At 36.3% G+C, this 25607-nt stretch overlaps 1 protein-coding gene across 1 annotated transcript in view; it reads left to right on the forward strand.

Moving 5' to 3' along the window:
• Positions 1–942: 942 nt before the first annotated feature.
• Positions 943–25607, forward strand: part of LOC122363015 (unconventional myosin-Va-like) — a 50315-nt gene continuing 25650 nt past the window's right edge. Inside the window, 14 exon segments of the mRNA XM_043264877.1 lie at positions 943–1515; positions 11010–11120; positions 11930–12101; positions 12190–12334; positions 13804–13960; positions 15143–15286; positions 18010–18091; positions 19561–19668; positions 20251–20357; positions 21115–21380; positions 21476–21557; positions 21677–21817; positions 22725–22850; positions 24661–24744. Coding sequence (XP_043120812.1) covers positions 1489–1515; positions 11010–11120; positions 11930–12101; positions 12190–12334; positions 13804–13960; positions 15143–15286; positions 18010–18091; positions 19561–19668; positions 20251–20357; positions 21115–21380; positions 21476–21557; positions 21677–21817; positions 22725–22850; positions 24661–24744 — 1752 coding nt within the window. The 5' untranslated portion in view covers positions 943–1488.

A 25607-nucleotide genomic window follows, 5' to 3' on the forward strand; every position in this document is an offset into this window, starting at 1 on the left:
TGAAATCGTAAAAAGCCCATAAATAAAAAAAATTAAAAATACAAGACGGTAAAAATGCATAATTTAAGAAATTGAAAGGTTTTTTTTTTTATCTTGCATATGCATGTTAACCTGTTGTTAAGGATTCCCCGAAACCAATACATTAACCTTTCATGACCCATGATAGGGGCACTTTATGTGACCCAACAAACATGCATGAAACTTTAATCTGCCTAAGTCTGAGTCAAGACAATGGCCACATCAAATGTGCTGTATTTAATTTAGGCTAGCATGTGTTGGTGGGTTTTGAGGACGTGTGTCCTCCAAATAGAAACAAGCTCAGTAAAAAAAAAAAAAAAAAAAAATCTTAGATGCGAGAGCGGGACAAAGTGAGGTACAGCATAATAGAGCAAGCATGGCGGGTCAGGGAAAAGGTAACCGTTCCGTTAGAACTGCCACGGGCAGCTGTATAAACCAGCCACAGTGTCCTCAATCGAATTCTGACAGACGTTGCCAGCCAGTGCGAGGCCCTGAGCAAAGGTATGTCAGAGATTTTGAACAAGCTTGAGAAAATACATCAAATGTGGCTTACTGAGTGTTTCGTAAACTACCGCTATCGTGTCTAAGAGTGAGAAACGCACCAATAGAGGGCAGTGGACACTTATAACGTTCTATTTATCAAGAAACACGTTTGTTTGTTTTTTTCATGGCTGCAGTTAATCAAACAAAACGGTCATTTACAATTCTAAAAAAAAATTTTTTTCGTTTTAAAATGTAAATTACACACACAATGCATTTTAAAATATAGTAAAATGGAAAGCAGTTGTTTTATTTAAACGGTTATTAACGGTTCAATTCAAAACAATTCAAATGAAAAACACAAGCATGAGCGTTATAGAACAATTTCAAGCCATTACACTGTGACCAGACCAAATAGAAGAGCCGTTTGGCAAAAGGTGAGTAAATTGTGCTAGCTTTTAAAGTAATAATTATGTATAGTTATCTCTATCAAAGCGATAAATCAACAACTTTTGTTTTTGTCATATTTCTCTAGTAATACAATTAAAATTAAATTAGAATTTTTATAATTCAAATATAAAATAACAGTTAACAATGGAGTAGATGATACGTGAGTGAAGTGAGCATGCTTGTGTCGTATGTTATATTTTGTTATTGTTCGTAGATTGGTATTGATGAGAGAAAACCGGTGGGATGCCAGTCTGTAGTGGTCCGGCGTTGTCCACCAGAGCGCACTCTTGCGTCGTTATTTTTCTCGGTCATGGCAACCGCGTTTTCATTGACTCATTCTCTGCATAGATCGCACCCAGAGCGAACAGAGACACGCCGAAAACAAGACGGGATTCATGAGGAATGAGTCGGTGCCTTTGGATTCATGACATCCCTCTAAAGGCTTTTCGCTGAGTGAGATCTACAGGAGAGCGTTGAATATTCGGGACTGATCGGATGTTCAGCTGACTGTGATTGCGGGAACATTGTGCGACCATCATCATGGCTGCGTCTGAATTATATACAAAGGTAAACATACTCAGCATCTGATAATGTGAACATCAAACGCGAATGTCAGTGCGACTGATAACGCCATGTCAGTGCGTAGATGCCTGTGAAATTTTTTTATGCGTTGCTGGGAGGCATGGGGCATATGCTGTTTATTGCCTTCTGAATATTTGAATGAAGTAATTCATCACGCGTGCCTTATGTCGATGAGCAGCCTATTGTTTAATTTTATACGTTTTATATTGCAGCCATATGTTGTGTTTTACAGTTTTTCAGCACTGCCACGCGATTTGTCCTTTAAATTGACAACCTTGAATCGCAGCATCTTAAAAACACAACGAAATGTACATTAATACACCTTACTTTAATTGAAGGTGATGCGTGCAGATACGTTATGGACAGTATTAGGCAGACTGTTGATCGAGCAGACACCTTCGGCACCCTTGGAAACAACAAGAATTCGCAGCGTTGGGCATGCAAGTGTTTTCATAGGCCTGGGATGTATTGATGTGGGTCACTGTTGTAGTTGACGGCCGACCGCAGGGAACCAGTGGGACGTAGCGGTGCTGATGCGAGCGTCGCTGCCTGCATGGGATGATGCGAACGTCTCTGGTGCTGATGCGAGCGCCTCTAACATCGCAGCCTGCATCCGCCTGCATCTTCCAGCGTAGTGGTTTGGCCTGCAGGCCGGTCCGCACACATCAAGGCGTGTCTCCTCGGGAAAAAAAAAAAAATCTATCCGAAAATTGTTGCGTAGCAGCCGAAACATGACATCATCACATATGTAGTCATAATGATGTGTCAGATGACGAATCGTTGGATGCTTTTACTGAAAAGAGAGGGAGAGATGGTGGGGTGGGGGGTGGGGGGGGAGAGGACCACCCATCCCCATGATGCAGCTGTCTTATTGTAAACGGATGCTTTTGAGAGCTGCTGGAGCATTTATTTTGATTCGGGCTTACGTGTACGAGAAGCTTCTCAAGGATTATTCTAAAAATGCTTTTTCAATTTAATGTGGGTAGCCTGGTTTCGTACAGTTGCCGGGTTATTTATTTGGAAGTTGTGTATTTTGTGACGGTTAAAGGCATGGTGCACCCAAAAATGAACAGTGCGAACAATTTAGTCACCTTCATGTTGTTTAAAACAATTTAGAGCAGCCAAAAGGTCATAAATGCATCGCAGAACAAATACGTATGATAGATAAATGCAATTTATCTTGATAAAGATAGAGTGCCACGTTCGATTAACACGGAAGCTCAGTTATGCATGTGGGATAAATATAGCCTTAATGAAGCGAAGCGAATTGTATCTTTTCACAAGCCTTTGATTCAGCTGATGAATTCACATGTGTTCATATCGTAATGTCTTCACAGCCTCTTTGGACCTGGACTTTCAAAGGAGAGGAGAGATGTTTATTATTTCATGCTACCTTCACACGGACTGTTTATTAATATTATCTCAAATGTTCCGCAGAAGTAACAAAGCACTTGAATCAAAATTGGGGTGATAAAATTGACAGAAGTTTCTTTGATGCAGTTTAGTCTCGCGGTGTTTCCCTTGCTTATTGCGATGCATTAGACAATTCAAGCATTATTATAGTGATCTTAACTGCTGTGATGTCATGTCTAAACATTTTATTTGGCCGTCTGCAGTCGGCATGAGATTTTCCTATCCTCTCTCAAAGGTCACCCAATCCAAGAAGTCGTATTCACAATTTCCTCTGGTTTGTAGGCAACTCTGAACACGCAGGTCTTTGTGTGTGCTAGCGTTCTTTGGATAAAACACACATTGATGCAGGGAATGGCCTGTTCTCTTCGCTAGCATCAAGGAATTCTGCCACAGGCTGCTGCTTACAGAGCTCATAGAAACAGCTTTTTACCAGATCCTTATAACAGATGAAATTGCATATATATATATATATGTGTGTGTGTGTGTGTGTGTGTGTGTGTGTGTGTGCGTATAATGAAAGTCAGTGTTTTTTGCACCACAACATTCTTCAAAATATCTATATAGTCTTGCATGTTTCAAACAATATGGAGGTAAGGAAATGAATACGAATACAGAAGAAGCCTCATTAAAAAAAAAAAAAAAAAAAAAAATAAAATATATATATATAAGTAGTTTGGACTTATGATTAAAAGCAGCAAAGTAGTTTTATTAAAACACTGTAGATATTTAAAAAATGTTTGTATGACAAATAAATATCGCCAACATGCAGAAATATATTGATATACTTTTTATTACAAGGCAAGGATAGCTCAGAGTTTAATAACAGGATCATATGGTACAATCCTGCCTAAGCAATACAATATCTCGAAATGAATAAATGCATTTCTAACTTTATATAAAAACGTTAAAAATAAGGGTGTGGAAACATACTTAAAGTGTTTTTGTTACATGATATTTTTTAACTCATATTTAAACTTTAGCTAAAGTGGTATAAAAAAAAAAAAAAAACCAACATTTTAAAACAAAATGCCAAAATGAATGTTTATCGTATTACATTCAGCTGTGATAATGTTATTGGCTTGATAAAGCTGCATGTGAATGACTTCGTTCTTTCTTAAATGGCAGCCCATTGATTGCCGACATGTGTGTTGCATTACTAGTAGGAAGTAAATAAGTCTCGTAGAGGGGAAAATAAAATAAGCTCAGCCACTTTATCTGCATGCGGCGTCTGTTACGTTTACATGCCAGTTTGAAACTGATCTCTCTGTCCACTGACTGTCCCACAGTTTTGCAGAATGATGTAATTTAAAAAAAAAAAAAAAAAAAAAAAAAAAAGGTTCTGTTCTTGCTCATGTGACACTGGAGGGTTTGGCTGCTCTGGGAACAGCTGGAGATACAGACAAACAATTCTCTCTGCTGACTCGAGCATCAGACGCAGTTATCAATATATATCCGCCTGAGACCAGGGATCCAATCAGATGCATTGAACCATCCCCAACGTGTTTCCCAGAGCTGGGAGAAGTAGGACAGACTTCATTTTTTCTTGTCTTCAGTATGAAATAGATCAGGTTGTGCTTTAAACATGAATCAGGAGTTGGATTTTATGTTTGTTAAAGTAAGTACTGGGAGTAATATCCTTTTGCTTGTTTTGATCTTCACCGTGGTGCTTACTTCGCAGTTAGTGATCAGTTTTTTGGAGACGAGATAAATTGGCTGGATAAAGATCGGTTGTTTAACTTTTTTTAGTGAAATATCATGTCATACTTAAAAATATGTTGTAAGGTAAGTTCTATATTTTAGGGAGTGTTTTGAAAAACTCAGCATTAGAGCATTTTTTTGTTAGATTATTAGTTACCAATATTTTTTACCGATATGATGAATATCAATATTTCAAAGAGTTAGTAAATTTAGTTGAATTTGACGTTTCTAATAATATGCTCACTATTTTTTCACGCAAAATATGATGTAATGTAACGCATTGTTATCGATAATGTTTATTTTGTTGTTAATCCCTATCAATATTTGGTGGTGGTCATAATTTTTTCACTGAAATGCATAATAATGTGTGGTGGTCGCTAAACATTTAATTACGCAACAGTAACGTTTATACGAAGACGCTCTGCTCTGCGGAAATGGCCCGTGATCTCATATCATAGGATTTTATTGTCCATGTGAACATTGCGTCTCCATTTAATTTGACTAAATTAAATCTTGCGTCATTACGTTTTGAACGAGATCCTATTCAGGCTGTGGTAATTCGTCAGGATGTGTGTTAACGCTGTCCTGTGCCCCAGAGAATGCTGGGTAACCCGGCTTTGGAATGCTTGGAGCAACTGTAAACAAGTGCAACGTAGTTATTTTTTTTTTTCCAGCAAACAGATTTTGTGGGATTTTCAGACATTTTTGGCAAGCGCGTTTGAGAGCCGGTCAGTAGTAACGGTCTGGTGGGTGAAGGGAGACTCTGGGAAACAGCAGGCAGCAGATTTTCACATGAGCGCCTGTCATGTGATGGTCTGTTCTGCTCTTTCCCTCTCCCTTTTTCCTTGTTTTCTCCTTTAAACTGGGAGGTCAAAGCCCAGAGCGTCATGTAACATTTTTAAAGGGATAGTTCACCCAAAACGAAGATGTTTAGCTTGGCCAAATATACTTTTTTTTTTTTCTTCCGTTAAAGCAAAAGGGCGTCTAAAATAGCATCTTGAATATAGTTCAGTATTTAGAATTTATTGCAAACAATTGCACCAATAATATCTGATTTTATTGTTATTAGGGTAATTTGAGGTGATGCGTTTAATGTGTGTGAACTTCACTAATTTGCTAAAGTTATTAAAATCTGCAAATGAGGTTTTGAGTTGTTATAATAATATATATATGCAATGGGATGAATAAATGCTACAAACCGTGTACAAATCGATCATCTCATTTTTAAATCTTCTAACAAAGTGACCTAATGATATTTTAGTCTGTCAAAACATAATGTTCACTAACACAGTAAAGTTTTGGTGTTTATTAGAATGCAGTGCGAATTATTTCCGTCAGTTTCTAGTCAATTCCGATTCAATTTCAGCAAGCGAAGAACAAATACTCTTGTGTTATGTATGAGGTGCATTATCATCTCTGACATATATATTAAATCGCACACAGTGATAAGAAAAGTGTCAGAAAAGTAGTTTAGCTGGTATGTTATGCATGTTATATTTTGACAGACATCATTAGGTAATCATTATGTATGCTGTAGCTATCAAGTATGCAGTAAAATGGTTGATGTCCTTGATTGTTATGTTGATGTTTTTAAGTTGTAATTTTATGATTTACAGTCAGGCAAAGCTTTTTACGAATGTGACCGTGTGCATGAGGGCGAACTATGGTTGATTTTTGGGTAAATCTAAAATGCGCTGGAGGTGTTCGAAATGCTTTCGCTGAATTTTTTATACTTATTTTATAGAATGAAGTTCATATTGTGGCTAAAATAAATGACGTTACTCAGATGCTGTCAAAAATATAATGCTGACTTTTTTACTATTTTGACTTTCTAATGTCTTATTACCAAAAATTATTTAAGCCCATATAAAATGCATATCTCTTGTAAATAATATAATAATAAATAATATATATATATATATATATATATATATATATATATATATATATATATATATATATATATATTTTTTTTAAAGCAGCAGATTTGACCTTATACTTTGTTTTATTTAGACAAGTTTTATGGATTACTCTTGTGATACATTTAATATTTGTTCTCATATATATATATATATATATATATATATATATATATATATATATATATATATAGTTTGTTCATATAAATGATATCCACTATGATTGCATTGACATTTTTGTGAGGTTTAATGGTTGGACTTTTCCCATTACATAGATGTCTCTCCCAGAATGTAGTCAGCTGAGATATGAATGTCATACAGATGAAAAAGTTCATTTAATTGATTCTGTAATCTTCAAGCTCTCACACAAACAGCCGCGTGTCCCGTCTAGAATGAGGGGGAGATTATAGTGTGTCTCTGTTTTATGAGTTTATGAACAGCCACAGGCTATACCAGAAACCAGTGTAGTGTTTTGGACGTTAAAAAAATAATTGGGATACAGAGGTTTATGGCAAATCGAAGCACTTTAATTGATTTTAACCTCTTTGTCTGTATGAAGTAATTGTGATCAACCTCCACGAAGACAAGCGGAGCGAGGAAAGAGTTCTAAAGGGAAAGCTGAGGGTTAATTCCATAATCTCTGTTTGGCTGTGAACCGATTTACAAACGCTTTTTAAAATACCCCCCTCACTCCCCCATTTCCCCTCTCTTTCTTTCTAAATCACACACACACACATTCCTCTTTTATAGAGGTTATATTGCTTTTGAATGTCAACTGAAAACATAGTGCAATTTTTTTTTTTTTTTTTTTTTTTAAGTCAGGTTTCCACCAGTTAAATTTTTAGCTCACCCAAAAATGAAAATTCTTTACTTACTCCCCCTCATGTTGTTCAAAACCTGTAAGATATTCGTTGATATTGGGAAATTGTAATGCAAATGAAGATATTTTTGATTCTTTTGATTCTCCCTGACCCTCCCATAGACAGCGAGGATGCTTTTATGATCGAGGCATCAAGAACATCATTGAAATAATCCATGTGACATCAGTGGCTCAGCTATAACTGTAACTCATTATTGCTACTGATATTTGAGAGAATTCATGCTCGGTGGTGAGAAAAATGCAGTGAAAGAATGAGTATCTCTTAAACTTGATTTCTTGAACGCGGTGCTTGCGTAATAAGTGGTCAGAAAATGTGCTTTCACGTGGCTCACGTTAAGATCACAGTTGGGTTTCATTGAAATACTACAAGTGAATGGGATTGAGATGCCACATCAGGTGAAGATTAGGTTAATGGAGATAAATCAGAGGTGTCGTTCACCTGCTTGGGATTAACCCCATCCGAACCGCGGTTAAATCCGGTCCCAGGTTAACTTTTTCTCACGATTGGCTTCAGAAGACTTGACATGGGCTCACTATTAAATGGAGCCTAAAAGCTGTACGTACGTACTAAGCATTTGTGCAAAACCTGGAAAGTTTTTTACATCCATGAGACACAGAGATGTTACGCTAGCTTTCGCTATGTATAACATCTTCTCTGTCTGCTCTTTATACGCTTTAGAGATGTCGCTTCAAAAACTTAGCAGAGCATTTAGTTTTTTGTAGTGAAACCTCCCAGACGCACCAGTTCAGTGTGCTTGTGCGTGTTCTTGCAGAACATGCCACATGCTCATGCATTATGTCACATTACAGATGCCCTTTCATTGGCTGCTTGGGTCAGGTGCGTGCTTGTATGTCTGTCTCTGTCTGCTGAATCATGTGGTCGTGTCACATGAGGATTATAACATGTTTTTTTCCCAGCTGTATCGAAACCACACACTTGCTGTTTTCACACCATCCCGTAATCCTCAATTTTCTGGCATTAAGGGTCATCTTCGCTAAGTGTCAATGTGGCCAAGTGGGAAAGATATAGGAGCAATTTGTGTCTGCAACTGTGACCGTGTTTTTAGTTGTGTGTGTGTGTGTGAGAGAGAGAGAGAGAGAGAGAGAGAGATTGTGTTAAGATGCTATTTTTACCCTTTCTCCTCTTGTCCCTGTATCTCTGTTGCTAGGAGCTCAGTTCTGGGATGGTCTCCTCCAGAGATTCAGGTTAAACAAACGAATACGTCACTGCTTCTGTGGATGGTTGTCTATTGTGCGTTTCATTTCTGAGCCACTTTTCAAATATGTTAAGTCTGCCTCCTTCAATAATGCAAAGCATTGTTTTTCTGAAAATTCAATTGCCTGTAGACAATCGTTTTGCTTGCCGTTACCTTACTGCACGTCAAGATATTTTCAGATAATGTAGGCTACTTCATTACATTTGTCAGGTTTTTGTCCTTAATGAAAAAAAAAAATCCTGGTAATTTACTCACTCCCATGTCACCCCAAAATAATTTAAGGATTTTGAGGAAAACAATATTTTTCCGATATTTTTCTCCATAAAAGGTCAGAACTGCAGTTTCAGTGCAGCTTCAGAACGTTCTGTGTGATCCCTGCCAAAGAATAAGGGTCTTACGGGTCTTACGGGTGAACGGGCCTTTATACTTTTTCAAAAATATGATGATTTAATGGATAGCGAAAAAAATATATAAACCAGTAAATATAAACGCAGTATAACATCGCACCAATAATTTTTCACCAAGCGGATTGGTTCCATAAGTCAGACAATGCCGTTGTTATGGAGACAGAATGACAGTCTTGTTTGTTTTCTCTCAGTTATTCTGATGTGTCAACAAAAAAATTATTTTGTTAATCAGAGCCCCGGCAAATAAGAAAATGAAGGAATAATTTAAATAGCTTTGACTGTTTGTTTTTAAAATTGAAGGGGTAAACCCACCACCTCGAAGGCAAACCATCAAGATGATGGACCATTTGACTGATTTATTGTGTCCCAGGTGATTCTCTGATGTTTGACGTAAAGATGATGAGACCATTATTTGTTTACTAATATGATATTGAAAATAGTTCAGTCAGTGGACAAAAACTGACGAGTTTCTTTGCGATAATATAGTCTGATAGAGACCATTTTTGATATTACTAGTCTGTGATGATCTTTATAATATAGTCTGATAGAACTTCTTTTGTCTCTTATACCAGTGCATCGTCCTATATCTTCAGTACTGGTAGCAGCAAGCTGTGCTATACTAGTGCTGTCAGAATGCCACTGTGGAACATATGAGCGCGTGAATAGCGTTTGTGGTGATGCAGCTGTGACATTCTTGTCAAAACGTCCACCTGGTGAAGTAATAATGTAAGCACTGTTGATCTGTGGACATAAAATGCTGGACAAGGGCACCATATTGGATCGATGTATAAGGCCTTGCAGTGCACATTCAGCCTAAGAGGCCTGCTGCGGTCTTGAACATGTCAGTAATCATTAAACAACAGTACCGATAGGCAAAAAAGCCACTTATTAATTAAAAGCAGTCATTTCTTAATTTTTTTAATTTTAATTTTTTTTTTGCTGTTTAAATAAAGGATGTTCTCCATTTTTGCTGTTGTATTGTGAAATTTCAAAGGTACCGCTACCTTTTGACTTTAATATGTAAAAAATGCATGAGCAGTTTTCTGAGGAGGAGGGCTGTGCGTGAGTCTCATACACGAATGAGTTATAATGATGGTGTGGAAAGCTGGACTATATCCCATCTGGCCCGTGTGACTTACTCTGACGTAATCAACTGCTGACACAGAAATGCTTAATACACACACGGGGTGAAAAAAAGTTGTTGGAGCCCAATTGACAGAATTAATAGCTCATCAATACTACTATATATTTTTTTATATAATACTTATATAAATTTATATATATATATGCTGCTAACTTGTCATAAATACGACTACTATACTTTCTTTTTTGCTGTTTTTTTTTTCTTTGTTTCATGTTTACTGGGGTCAGTCAGTCATGTATAATCAAGATTATTGCTTGTTCTCAGATGAACTGTTTTGGTTGTCTTGTTATTAGTGCATTCTGTCTCTATTATAATATATGTAGTTATAATACTATTGAGATCAGACAGAATGACACTGCAGGTTCAAATTACTACCACAACTGTACTTTTTGTATTAAAAATGCTAAATATGATTTGAAATAACATTTACACCATGTATATAAAATAGATCTTTCAACTAAAATATTCAGATTATTCAACAAGATGTTGTATGGCATGACTCGATTCTATTGACTTGAATGAAATGCGAAGATTATAAAAATGTTTTAATCTATGTTAATTGACATAACTCTCTGAATATACCCTGTTTTTAAATTCCAGTGTCACGTGGTTAAATGTTTTAACATATTTATTCACAGTTTGTCTGCATAAGCTGACATGGTTTACAGCAAAATGTCTTTCTTTTCCGTTCTCACTCCTATAAAATTAATCACAATGCCTCAAATGTGTCTTGACTGCATAGAAATATTGATTGAACACTGTGTAAGCGAGAGATTTCAACTGATAATTCTGTCTGTACAGTATGCACGGGTCTGGATCCCGGATGTAGAGGAAGTGTGGAAGTCAGCAGAGCTCACCAAGGACTACAGACAAGGAGATGGAGTTCTGCAGCTACAGTTGGAGGATGGAAAGGTCAGCGTGTGTATATTAGAGTAATGAGTGTTTATAAGCCTTATCTGACTCTTTTCATTAGCGTTGATCACAGTACGAAAGATTTACTGAAGTACTTTCATTTTATTGGGATCGGTCCAAGGGATTGATCCTACAGCCTTTGTGTTAGCAATCCAGCAGATCATTAACCGTTAGCTTAAACTTCCCACTGCCAGTCACACTGTCCGAGTACTATAGACAATCATGTCAACACGAGTTAGCAAAAGCTCTTGGGAATTGCTCTTACGGTAAATGTATTAATACACACTTTGCAGTCAAGCACATGGAATTACAAGGGAAGCATTTAAAGGGCCTCTATTATGGATTTTTGAAAATGGCCATTCATGCAGTGTGTAACACCGCTCTAAGTGAATGAAGTTTTAAATTTAAACGTGCACTTTGTATAAAGTTATTGTCTCTCGAAAGAAAGAGTTGACACTGAATCATTGAAACGAGCCATTTTCGTTATCCAGTTCAATGCCAATGCTAAATCTGATGCAGTTGACGCGTTTCCTTATGTTTCGCATTTATCTTTAATTATAACAGCAGTGTTATATTTAGTTTATGTAGGAATATCTTTGCCTCCTTTATCTTAAATTTGCAGGGTGTGTTAATTTTGGTGCCATTTTTATTTGTTTCAAGCGCATTAATTTCTGACCCAGCTTTGTAGTCATTTCTATTAATGTGGTGTATTTATCTAATGACTTTATTAGCTCACCGAATTCAGAGATCGAGTTAATATGTTATTTAACGAACGCGGCTGTTGTTTAATTGTGAATTGTGTTATTCAGGAACTGGAATATAAATTGGACCCCAAGACAAACAACTTACCACACCTCCGTAACCCTGATATCCTGGTGGGAGAAAATGACCTGACAGCTCTCAGTTACCTTCACGAGCCCGCTGTGTTGCACAATCTGAAAGTGCGCTTCATTGATTCCAAACTCATCTACACATACTGCGGTAAACACACACACATACTAGACATGTACACTTAATTTGTCTAGAATTATTGAGGGCTAATTATTGTGCTTTTTATTGTTTGACACAGGTATTGTTCTAGTCGCTATAAACCCATATGAGACGCTACCCATCTATGGAACTGACATCATCAATGCGTACAGTGGGCAGAATATGGGTGACATGGACCCTCATATCTTCGCAGTGGCAGAAGAAGCTTACAAACAGATGGCCAGGTGAGATTGAGCAAGTTAGGGTTTGACTCTACTTGGTAGCTACCTGAATAAAGCCCTAATATGCTTATGATAAAGTTCAGCTTTCGTTCTTTGCTCGGGGGTTAACACATGTTTACGTCTCTTATCAGTAATGTAGATATGTCAAGCATTTAAAATGCAAGTCTGTTTTAAACCAAGCAGGGTTCTGTGGGTCAGTGGGACAAATTCACATGATTGAAGCCAATGCGAATTTCACACAGAATATTTGATTTTGCGGATTTCTTAAAGGGACAGTTCACCCAAAAATGTTATTTATTACTCACTGTCGTGTCATTCCAAACCTGTAAGATTTTTCTGTTACATAAATGTATTAATTGCTCTCTGACCAACCATGAATCCTAACAGTCTGAAATGTAGTTAGAACTATGCTAAAATAATTCATTTGACTGCTTCAACCCTAATTTTACATAGCTATATATGAATACATTTTGTGTGAAATGAAAACCGAAATAATGACTTTATTCAACAATTTTAGAGAGTATCACAGACATAAACAACGTATGCAACGTATTTATCCAGATAAGTTGTTTACGTTCAGATCAAAGCATAAACAACATATTCACATACAGTGCTGCTTACGCAGAACAACATTCATCATTGGAGAGCTGTAAAGCAGATCTGCAGTATGTTCACGTTTTTACTTGTGTCTGTATTTATCATAGACCAACCGAAGTTTGAATCCAAACATGAATTTCTTCATTCTTTGGAACACTAAAGATTTAAAGAATTTTAGATCACAGAGAACTCAGCCTTGAATGGACAAAAAACCTGAAACATTTTTCAGGCTCATCCGAAGAACGTCATACAGGTTTGGAATTACACAAGGTTGGTTAAATTATAGTTTTTTCAAATTAAAGTAAATAGCATGTTTAGGTTCAGTATGTTCAGTCAAACTGTGCTTGCGTGGCATTGGCAATCGACATTGACGTTTGCATAGAGAACGTCTCTGGCTTTGCTGCCAGTAGTCAAGTGTGTGAATATATGCTATACTGCTCTGAAGAGAAGGTTTGTAGGTCAGGATGTTGCTCACTGCAGCCCGGCCAAAAATAGACCCACCACGGTAATGTTTCTCTCGCTCGTTTTCTTGGGTCTAGCTTCTTCTCAATGCAGCTGCAATGGTTTACACAACTGGACCTTTCTGTCTGAAATTTCTATTGATCAATGGGTGCCTGTGTTGCAGCAAAAGCTAGAGCCTAGATGGAGCATTTCCTCAGTCCTACAACCCCAGAACACCATAGGAATCACTCACAACACTTAGCAGCTGAGTGACAACCATCGAGAAACACTAGTAACCACCAGCAATGCCCTATCATTGTGCAGAAAGAACTTTAAAGCAATAGTTTTAGAAGGACAAACACCTCTCAAATTTTCTTCTTCTTCTTCTTCTTCTTCTTCTTCTTCTTTTTTTGGTTGTTTTTCACATCATTCAGGGATGAGAGGAATCAGTCTATCATTGTAAGTGGAGAATCCGGGGCAGGGAAAACTGTTTCAGCCAAATATGCCATGCGATACTTTGCTACAGTCAGTGGCTCCGCCAGCGAAGCCAATGTGGAAGAAAAAGTTCTGGCGTCCAACCCCATCATGGAGGTGAGTTTTTCCTGCATCGCTAGATCAGTGCGCCATTCTGGACTCAGGACTGAGACTAAGGCTGTTTGTTTTTATGAAGGGCTTTAATAATACAGGCATTCATATCTCAGAGAGCCAAACCCCTTGGGCTAAGAGACTAAAAGCTCACTGGCTGAACATGAGTGTCTTTTTCAGAGCGTTATATTTGCCCTTCACTGCATGGTCTTCACCTCCTCAGGGCTCATTTCCCTCGGAACAGCAGCAGAGAGAGTGTGTATATGTGTGTGTGTGAGTGCTCGCATATGTATTAGTGTACATTTTGTGTTAGCGTGAAAGCTCATATGACCTTCTCTGCTGTTCTCAACTCATATATTTTTTCAGCATATTTAAAGACATTCAGTGTTACAGAGAAACTAGCTACCTCACATACATTTTTGCATGATAAAGCAGATGTGAATTCACATCATTATGATTTCTTTGTTTTATTGCAGTATTCCATATATCCTTCACAGATAAAAGCAGAAAAGTGCTAAATAAACAGTTAAATTATTTATGCAATGCAAGTTTCAGCTTATTAGAATAAAGCAGAAATGGGCTATAAGCACACTTTTAACATAATATAAACATGAAAACAGTTAAATGCACGTTTCATTTTGAAAGACTGGCTTCAATATAAGCTGCCTTTAGGCCCTGCTTACACTAGTGCATTTTCATTTAAAACTTTGCTATGTTTACACTACTACTTTTCAAGGTCAAAAATTTCGATTTCTGAAAATGCTAGAGACCCCGTTTTAGTCTGAAAACTCAGAAGTTGCATCCAGTTTAAATGGAGCAAAATGGAGACTTTTGAAAACATTGGCGTTGTAGCTTGTTTAGTCAGATTTAATGAGTTTGTGCAGTATGAGGATGCTGCTCATTCAGAAGCTTGCTACTTGCTGATTCTGATAGTGTTCGTCACCAGGTTTCTGCTCTGTGGGGGAGGCGGTATCAACTTCCTGACCTGCTGTAGAGACCCAGAGATGCAACACTGTGTGTCGTCTCCCACACACATGATCTTGCCGTCCTTGTGTTTTTTTTAATCAATAAGCTCTCTGTGTGCTCCTTAAACTTAACCCTGTCCTCTTCTATCGAAAAAAAAACAAAGAAACCCATAGGTCAGTGTAGTACTTGCACTTAAAGCGCCTTTTCTCCTCTCATTTCTAGTCCATTGGTAATGCCAAGACCACCAGGAATGACAATAGCAGTCGTTTTGGGAAATACATTGAGATTGGCTTTGATAAGAAATATCACATCATCGGTGCAAACATGAGGACGTATCTCTTGGAGAAATCACGTGTCGTATTTCAGGTAAGGAACAAGCATGCATGATATATATATACAATTGACGGATGGTCATATGTTAATGTATTGTCAATTTCTTAGTTGTCTTTTATAGATCTAGATCTTTTATATCAAAACAGCAAAGCAAATCCATTTAACCAAGGTACACATATGAATGTTTAAAAATGGATCTAAAACACAGTAGTGGGAAGCCCATGGAAATCTCTGTGCCTTTTAGAGGGAAATGTTGATTTCTAGAATACTGAATGAATGTGTGGTTTCCTCTGCTGAATCTTAAACTAAAAGCCTTCTGTGTTTCAGAATTACCACCAGATGTTATCAAACACTTGATATAAAGATTAACTGTGCGCTTTTAAATCTCTGTAATGGTTATTAATGTTTTGTATTCAAAACACATCCATCCGATTCAAGAGTAAATAATCACACCAAAGCTCGTCCCAAGAAATACGTCATAGGTTTGACATCATTAATGAGTAGTCATGAGACATGTAAGAACAAATGGCATGTGGTAGGGACTGGGTATTGACGTAAATTTCACGATTCAATTCTGCTTTCAATTGCGATTCGATTATGTTCTGATCTAGATTTGATTTGATATTGATTCATCTCGCACAAAATTGTAATCTCTCTCAAATAATGCTGTAAATCAGTAATCCTCAAATCTGGCCACACAAGATCCACTTTCCTGCAGAGTATAGTTCTGACCTTAATCATACACACCTGAGCATTATAATCAATGATTTTATCGATATTAATCAATGATCATTAGAAAACCACAGGTAGATCAAGCTTTGTCTACTGAAAATGTAACATTGTGCCACATGTTTACACGCATGGTTGAAGCACTGCTTGATTGATTTTATAAGACATGGCCAGTAAGTTGTGCCATATCTTTCGACCTCTTGACGTTCATTCATTTTTATTTTGTGCTATAACTAGTAGTAAACCAAAAGAGATGAATAGTTTGTGCATGTTCTGTCCTGCCACTTGAACTACGTGTCTGCGGAATATGTTGTTTAAAGGTTTTTACTGTTATTGAAATAGCTAGTCAAAACTAACAAAGAACAAAGCTTATTGTAATTTATTGGATGGGAGTCATGTATAGAATCAGTTCATCAATATAAAAATTTAATAAAACTGAGAATCCAATACTATTAAATGGATCATGGACCACAAACGTTGTGTGGTATGTCTTTAGGCAGTAGAATTCGGTCTAGAAATTGAAACTGCTTCGAGGAATGGCATAAGACAGCGTCCACATACAGGAGCAGTCAACCCGCCTCACCCTCTGAAACACACCGCACTTCCTGCTTATGTCAGCTCCAATTTTAGCTCCTCTCAGATACCTCAGGGATTTAATTCACTGGGCTATTTTCATTCCTTGAAGGCTCCTGCGTCTTTCTACACTTCCAAGACTCTATTGTGAGTAAGATAGGATACCTCCTTTTGGCCAAAATGCTTTACAGAGAGGGCACTTCCAGAAAGCTCAATAATAAGCTCAAAGAATAAAGCAAAAAAAAAAAAGTCTGCTAGTTCTAAAAAATGTATCAAATTTTAAATTGAACAAAATTACGTTTTAATTACAGCCACTATTCAAATGTTCAAATGTAATTTTCAACATTGAATAGATATATTATTAATAATTGCTGATATAATGTTCATTACTTTTTTTTTTTTAATAAACCTTTTTTTTGAGTGTTGCTTATTCTTTTAATTAATTGATTTGATTATAAAATACATTTTATTTTAACAATTTTTTTAGCTAAATAAAAGTGTTGGCATTCAGTGTATATATATTATTATTGATGCATCATTATAAAATAGTGCACTATATAGGGGTATAGGGAGTGATTTTAGGCACTAATAGTTGCAGGCCCTTCGATTTCCAAATTCTGAAAGATATAGTTAAATCAGTTATCCAGGGTTGCACCTGTATTATTGCCTCCTAAACTGATCAGTCCTATATAAATTACCTCATTTGACGCTGGCGTAAGAAACAGGCATGGAATTCAGAGGGTTTTTCTTCTGCTGGGAAGCACAGAAAGATTTAAACAGGACAGGAATGAGGATAATGGAGTTAAACATGTCTGTTCAGTCTTATGTAACATATTCTTACAGACTACTTTTGTGCTTAGGGGAATTCCAGATGAGTTAAGTGTGTGATTGTGTAAGATGCAGAGTTTGACTATATACTTTATGCAAGTACGTAAATACAAACTGTAATGCTTTTTTGCGAGCTCGTACAGTGCAGACTTAAGGTTTATCAGTTTTTCTAGCCACACCCAGGCCTGATTTCTGCCACACCTCTAAAAAATCACTTAAACATTTTACTGTTGGTATTATGTTCTTTTCAGAAATGCTGTGTTAATTTGCAGGCCATGCAGGCCATTTTTACCCAGTTTCTTTCTTAATGTGGAGTCATGAACATTGACCTTAACTGAGGCAAGTGAGGCGTGATTTCAGCAGGTGTGGCAGTAATCAGGCCACAGGCCTGTAATTTATTCTCTGATGAAAACTGAATGAAGTGTTCCACACACTGTCTTTAGTATTTCTGTTGGCAACATGCACACTTCATGGTTACATACTCTCAAACATTGATATGTTATGTCGTAGACTGTATGGGATTCTTCCATGTTTATCTTCAAATAACAATCTGCAGATGGAACCAACTGTTCATTTTAAATAATCTTATATATTTTTTGTGTTTTTCTTGCTTCACTTGGTTTCAGGCGGATGAGGAAAGGAATTATCATATCTTCTATCAGCTCTGTGCATCTGCTCACCTCCCGGAGTTCAAAGCCTTGAAACTGGGTGAGCCATATTTACGAAATATATATAATTTTTATTTTTATTTTTTTATATATATGTATATCATTTGTAGTGTCCGTGGCATGTCTCGTTTTAAATACAAAAGCTAACTAAACCTTACTGCCTTTTGTTTTTGCTATGTGGAGAAAGCTGATGGACCACGGAATAAAAATAGAAATAACAGTAGAATGCAGAATGTCAGAATTTGGCAAAAATGGAATAATGAAAAATGAATAAATGTAAATATTTTCTTAAATGCACACAGATATTCAAAGTTCGTAATAGCCTAACAAAGTAGAAGTTTGGTTGAACTTGAAGTTAATATTATTATGTAAAAATGTAATATATAAAATATTTGTTGCAATATTATAATGTTTATGTCTTTTATAATGTTATATATTTATATAATGTTATTAATATTTTTTATTTATAATAACAATATTATTATTAATAACATGGCTTGTGATAATACAATAATATAATATGATGCAATTATTAGACAAATATTTTTAGAATGTTGAATAATGCAATTATTTTAAAAATGCCATAAAAAATAAAAAGGAATGGTTAATTTTCATTTGATTACACATTAAAGTAAATGTTTTATGCTTTAGTTGATTTCGACTATTTTTTGCCATGATAAATTGCCATCCAGAAAAAGAAAAACATAGGGCACTATCCAGTTGTTACATTGATTAAACATTCTTTTTCTGATTTTAAATGTTATTAAATTGTTAAAACAGAGCAATTCAAAATAATAAAAAATATTGTTTTGTTGAATGGTATAGGTTTCATTAATTTTTGATTACTAAAATGAAAATCCAAAAACAAAACAAAACTGAATTTCATGGGGCCCTAGTATAAGTGTGTGTTTGTGGGTTACGTGTCTGATTAGAGTGTGTTCGTGTTGGCACAGCATGGAGAGTGGCTATCAGAGCTGTCCTACTGAGAGGCGGGCTGTGTAGGTCCACATACACACACATACTATGCAAACACACACACACACACACACACACACAAGACCACATACTAATATTGTACACACACACCTTTCCTTATTATCTCTTCTGTGTTTCCCTTACCCACTGGCTCCGAAACACACACACACATACACACTGCTGGCTCTGTGCTCTGTCCTACTGTTTGCCTACTCAGCTGACTTCCTGCTCAGCTGACGCCCCGTTAATGTGAGGGTTTGTGTGTGAGTGTGTGTCTCAATAAGGTCTCTGTTGCCAGGCAACAGCGTATCGTTCGTTTAATCTATGAACGGGGTTTTGTATTTTAGGATGTTTTTATTAATGCAGATTTGTGTAGTACTAATGACTAAGTTTCTATTCATTAATGGTTGAGGAGTGTCTTGCCCAATTACGGCTTAATTGATGAATATATAGTCCTTTGAATGAATCCTTGAAGATCTGCTGTTTGTGTATTTGTGTGGTGTAATAAATTAGTGTGTGTGTGTTCCCTCATAGGAAAGGCTCATGATTTTCACTACACCAAACAGGGCAGGAACCCAGTGATAGATGGAGTAGATGATGCCAAGGAGATGTCGACCACCAGAAACGCCTTCACACTGCTAGGTCAGAGTTCAACGATAACGCATGTAGTGTAGAGTTTAATGCGCACAGAATAAATAGAGATTCAATTACAGGATCTAATATTAGACTTTGATGCATTTCTAGTCAGTACTGCCTTTTATTATAACTGTATTATCTGCTCACGGATTTTGAATGAAAATTACAGTTTTGAAGGAATTAATCCAAAATTTCACGAGACAATGCATTTTGTTAGAGAACTACAAAAGCTACAAAATGTATGGCAGAAGAATGATTCAATGCAGGACCTAATATGCAATCCTAATATGTTTAATATTCCGGAATAGCAGTAGTAAATATAAATTAATAATGTACGTTCTTGCTTCTGTTCATGATTCATAAGTATATAATTGGGTTAGAAATCATTGTGGTAATTATTGCAGTCAAAACCTAAGTATAGTAATTATAAACTAACAAATAGTTATTTTTATTTTTCCATGAAACACAAACAGTTAGTAGACTATCATGACTCAATGGTGCCCTCTCACAAAAACTAGGTGCACCGATTGAACTTAGCTGATTTCATAAGTTTTTCATATTTGGTCATTTGTTGATGTTTCTTTTCAGGTGTAAATGAGTCCTATCAGTTGGGCTTGTTTCAGATTCTGGCTTCAATTTTGCACCTGGGGAATGTGGAAGTGAAGGATAGAGACTCAGACAGCAGTATTATTCCTGTGAGTTTCATGTAGACTTTCTAATATGTGGATTGTCATTTTGGATAATATATGCTTTTGGGCAGTTCTATTGTTCCATGGTAAAAATGCAAACCAAGTAACTGAATAAACTGTCACTGTATGGATTTTATGACAAAACTAGGAAAAACAAATGTCTTCTAATCAGATTTACTTGTTTATCACCTTTTATAAGAGACGGTGTTACAAAGCTGTTAACATAAAATCATGATGATTTCAGTATCTTCATGACTTAAAGTCACATTTAGCAAATTATAATAGGATAAAAATATTTTTGCAGAGATCGAAGCTTTGAAGCACTTTTCTCACACACACACACATACACACACACACACACACATATATATATCGCCATATGCAAGTATGTATTTATGCTTATGACAAAGTTTGTCATATTTCTTGGTAGAGCTGAGTCAAGATTGGTTAAAAACTGGGTAATAACTCTGTACTAACTATGCCTACCCCTAAACCTTACTTTATGCTTGCTGTATGTTATATATTGCATGTCTTTTATGTATCCAGATAAGCTCGGCATAATGTATATCTAACTTTTTTATGTAGAGCTGTGCAATAATACCGTTTACATTTTTCTACAACATTGTGGTTCATTTAAACTTGAATTTAAGTTTTACGATTTATTCAATTTTTGCACATAAAGGATCGTTTTTACCCAAATATCCCAGAGTCTTCAATTTTAACATGTAGTGATGGTATAATTGTCTTTCTCTTTTCCCTCCAGCCGAATAATGGTCACTTGAGTGTGTTTTGTGAATTGATGGGAGTGACATATCAAGACATGTCTCACTGGCTGTGCCATAAGAAGTTGAAGACAGCAACTGAGACATACATTAAGCCCATTCCCAAACTACAGGCCATAAACGCTCGCGATGCTCTTGCTAAACATATCTACGCCAAACTCTTCAACTGGATCGTGGACCATGTGAATAAAGCACTGCATTCTACTGTCAAACAGCACTCGTTCATCGGAGTCCTAGACATTTACGGGTATGTTCATACGCACAGATACAAACTACATTTGGCTTGAACGATCTTTTCCGTTTGGATTGACGGGAGTGAATTGTGAGGTTTTATTTTTCCAGGTTTGAGACTTTTGAAATCAACAGCTTTGAACAGTTCTGTATTAATTATGCCAATGAGAAACTACAGCAACAGTTCAACATGGTGAGACCGTTTGACCCACTCCACATGACACCAGATCTCATCATGTCTGATTGATGACCGTTATGAATTCTGATAGTAAATTGGGATGTATCTCTTGTCTTCTGTTTCCACGCGTGCAGCATGTGTTTAAGTTGGAGCAAGAGGAGTATATGAAAGAGCAGATCCCCTGGACTCTCATTGATTTCTATGATAATCAGCCATGTATCAACCTCATCGAGGCCAAGATGGGCATCCTGGACCTGCTGGATGAGGAGTGCAAGGTATATCTTCACAGTTTTATTTTTTTATGCAAAATGATGTATATCATATGAACATATGTTAAAATACAGCACAATATATGTTAAAAACATCCACAAACATGAGAATAGCATCATAAATCACATATTAGCCTTGCCTTTGGGATGTCAGATCCAACATTTCATAGCCATGCTGATAAACCAGGCATTTGATTATAATGGTTTACAAATCTTTCATTATTTGCTAAAGAATTTATAGAAGCGCTTTAGCAGACATACAAACTTTACTTTTTTGTGTTTAAATCCTCAAAGTGCCGTGCCATTTACATTCCCAATGAAATTTTTATTTTTAGCCTCGTTTTAGCCTTATTGTTGGCCTCAAGCGTAAAGCCTTCGCATTTAGAAGAAATAAGCATTCAAAACATATTCTCACTTCTGCCAATATTGATGAAAGATTTTGATGACATTGCGCTGAACTTCACCTTCTAAACAGATTTTCTGTCCAATTAAATGTTTCCTAGAATCTGAAGTGTTCCGCCCCCAAACAGACCTGCAACTGAAATCAGTCTCTTATTTTCTGTATGGTTAATGGCACAAAGTGCACTTCATGGGGGATAGGTAATGGCTCAGATAAAGTAAAAATGCTTTCCAGTCGGGGCAAAAGAAGATTGTTTGCTGATTCGATATTAAGAAGCATTGTTTCCTTTTTAGCAACATTAAAAACATTGAAAAGTTCGAAATGGCATTTGTTTAAAGTAGAATTTTCTTGAAGCTGTTAAAAACATACTGAACCCAAATGAATGGTAGTGTATATTACTGTAAAAACGAACAGCGTTTACGGTGTTGTGTAATTGTAATTGCGTAATCTTGTTTGAGAATACTGTTCTAACTTCACATACTGTACAACCTCTGTCTCTTTCTTTCTTCTCAGATGCCGAAGGGCTCTGATGACTCCTGGGCTCAGAAACTGTATAACACTCATTTGAAGACGTGTGCACTTTTTGAAAAACCACGGATGTCCAATAAAGCTTTCATTATTCAGCACTTTGCAGATAAGGTACACACACACCTCACACTCGGCCTGGTTCAGCATTTCAGATCAACTATGATGTACACAGTATGTTATTTCATATATCAGTCTCTAAACAAAGACAAATTGTATTTCTGTTCCGTAAAACCCAATGAACTGCCTCACACATACTGCATCTAAACATTACATAATCATTTCGACATATTAACAGATTAACAGCATTCACTGCTTGCATAAGTCACGTGATGCTGTGTCCCAGAACCGTCCTAGACTTGACGCGGAGAGTAATGTTTTCGGTGTTGAGCAGGAAACATTAACAATGCACTTTAAAACTATTAATGAATAATGTAAAACATTATATGGTTGCGAACAATTGCATTGTCATGCATTGTCAAAATTCACACACAGTAACAGGTAGACAAATGCTTTCTGTTTAGTAAACCTGACTGAATCCAGCTTAGTAATGCAGTTTATCTAGGCAATGATACCATTTGGAAATGTTATCCAATTCGTATAAAATATATCAAGATAGCCTATATAAGATTGTAATAAATCATAAGCTCTATCAGATGTATGTGAAACGGGCCTAACATTTTAAGACAATAAATACTACTAGATACAAAATAGTTAGTTAGCGTTTGTTAGCTTAGCGACATGCTAACATTAGAAGTGGAGTCTCCTCGGTGCACTATTTGTATGACACAGTAACTGCTGCATATGTCCTCACATGAGCTCATGATGGCTACGGATCTGTTTTTAGAAACGGTGTTCAATATCTGTGAGGAAGCGCTGATGGAGAAGGGGGTGGGGGTAATGAGACACATTTAGAGTGTGTGATGGACATTCGGTAAACACACACATAGTCGAATCAGGGTTTGAGCATTAGTAGGTGCTTTCTCAAACATGTTTGGTTAAGTCAGGCACCACTTCAGTCTCTAATCGGCATTACAAATGTAAATGAAAGTCTAAATCATATAAATCTAATAGAATGCATAATTTAACATCATTTATGCTAAGTGGAAAACGGGTAGGTTAATGGAGCTCATAGGTATAATTCACTTAAGTGACTAATTGATCTCTGATATTCTGAAATAAAACAGGTTACGAAAGTATTAAATAAATCTTGATGACACTTTACAGTAAAATTCAATTGGTTAATTAGGTATCATGAATTTTATTTTTTGAGTATACTGGTGATTTAACAATGTTAATGTTTTATTCATGTCTATACCTGAAATGTAAAACTGTGTAGGTTAACATTAACCTAGGTTAACAAATAACTGCAATGTTGTTAATTTTTATTTCACGTCAACTATTGTGTTGACTTAAAATTTTTTATGTTAATTATACTAAAATAACAGTATGCATTAAACTTGATAGTTAAAGTTTTTCTCAAATTTTACAATATAAAGACCAAAATTAAAGAATTTATTATTATTTTATTATTATTATTATTATTATTATTATTATTATTTGCTTTCAATGCAATTACTATGAAAGCCAATTTCTGCCACTGAATAAAAAATTAAAAAAAGGTAATTGCTGCTTTTTTGTCTTTACAGTTCAGACTAGAATTGTATAATGCAACCTCACAATTGTCACTTTTATGTAATTGTTAGATTTAAAGAGTTATCAGAACAGTGGGATATAAACTCGCAAGAAATAAACTAAAATGCAAGATAAAAAAAAACTCACTATTCTGATTTTTGTCTCGCAAATGTAAAAGTGACTTTTCTTCACAATTCTGATTTTTTTCTCAAAATTGTGAGATATGTGAGATTGTTCTCAGAAATGTGAGTTTATATCTATTCAGATTTTCTTGTCTGTGTCTTGTCAGGTGGAGTATCAGTGTGATGGTTTTCTGGAGAAGAATAAAGACACAGTCAATGAGGAGCAGATAAATGTTCTGAAGGCCAGTAAGGTGAGTGAATATCTGTCGGTCACAGAAAGATTTTCACGGAAAGATAACAACGTTCAAGTTTAGAACACCTTAAATGAGTCCTAAAATGGCACAAAACAAAACTAGACCGTTCCCATTATATTTAATGATGCTGTGTGCGCTGGAAGTGGCGTAACACTGCGTAGCTACTGCAGGCACTCGTTTTTTTTTTTTATTATTACAAATATTGTGTAAATTGATTCTATAGACTCGTGAACAATGGCTGCAATGATGAGGTAAAACATTCACGGGGTCAAATTGCGACATTAGGAGGTTTTAGTTTATAGTTTCCTGTATAGTGAGACAAAACTAAACCTTCAGTGTTAGCTGTAGCCAAGTTGTTTTCGTCCAAGATTTTTTTTGACCTTAAATGAGGCTTAAAGTCTGAGAAGGTCAATGGAAGGATGCCATCTGCTGGTTAAGGAGCATTAGTGCTGTCCATTGCCACAGTTTCGCAGTATACAGAGGTATATGTTCCTATTTGAATTGTTTAGATTCTTACATGCGCTTTTCCTGTCTTAGTTCGCTGCAGTCCTGAGTTGGTACCTATAGATCAGAGCTGTTTTGAAGCTCTAACACAGACTATTAGCATGACTCAGCAGCTCCGCGCTCTTTTACGAGGCAGGTTCAGACGAGACGCCACTGCATAGCTACCTGTTATGAAATCGGTCCGCATGCCATCAGATGTGCCTTCAGGGTCAGGGGTGTGTTTTTGTGGATTTTTCTGGAAGGCATTCAAACACACTTGGTGCTCGAGTCACAGGCAAGGCAGCCAAAGGTGTGCTCAATAAAAGCCTCCACAGATCAGAATCTCAAACTGAACTCAAATTGTAATATCATAGCAT

Source organism: Puntigrus tetrazona, chromosome 18 (assembly GCF_018831695.1).
Source record: "Puntigrus tetrazona isolate hp1 chromosome 18, ASM1883169v1, whole genome shotgun sequence".
Classification (NCBI taxonomy): domain Eukaryota; kingdom Metazoa; phylum Chordata; class Actinopteri; order Cypriniformes; family Cyprinidae; genus Puntigrus; species Puntigrus tetrazona.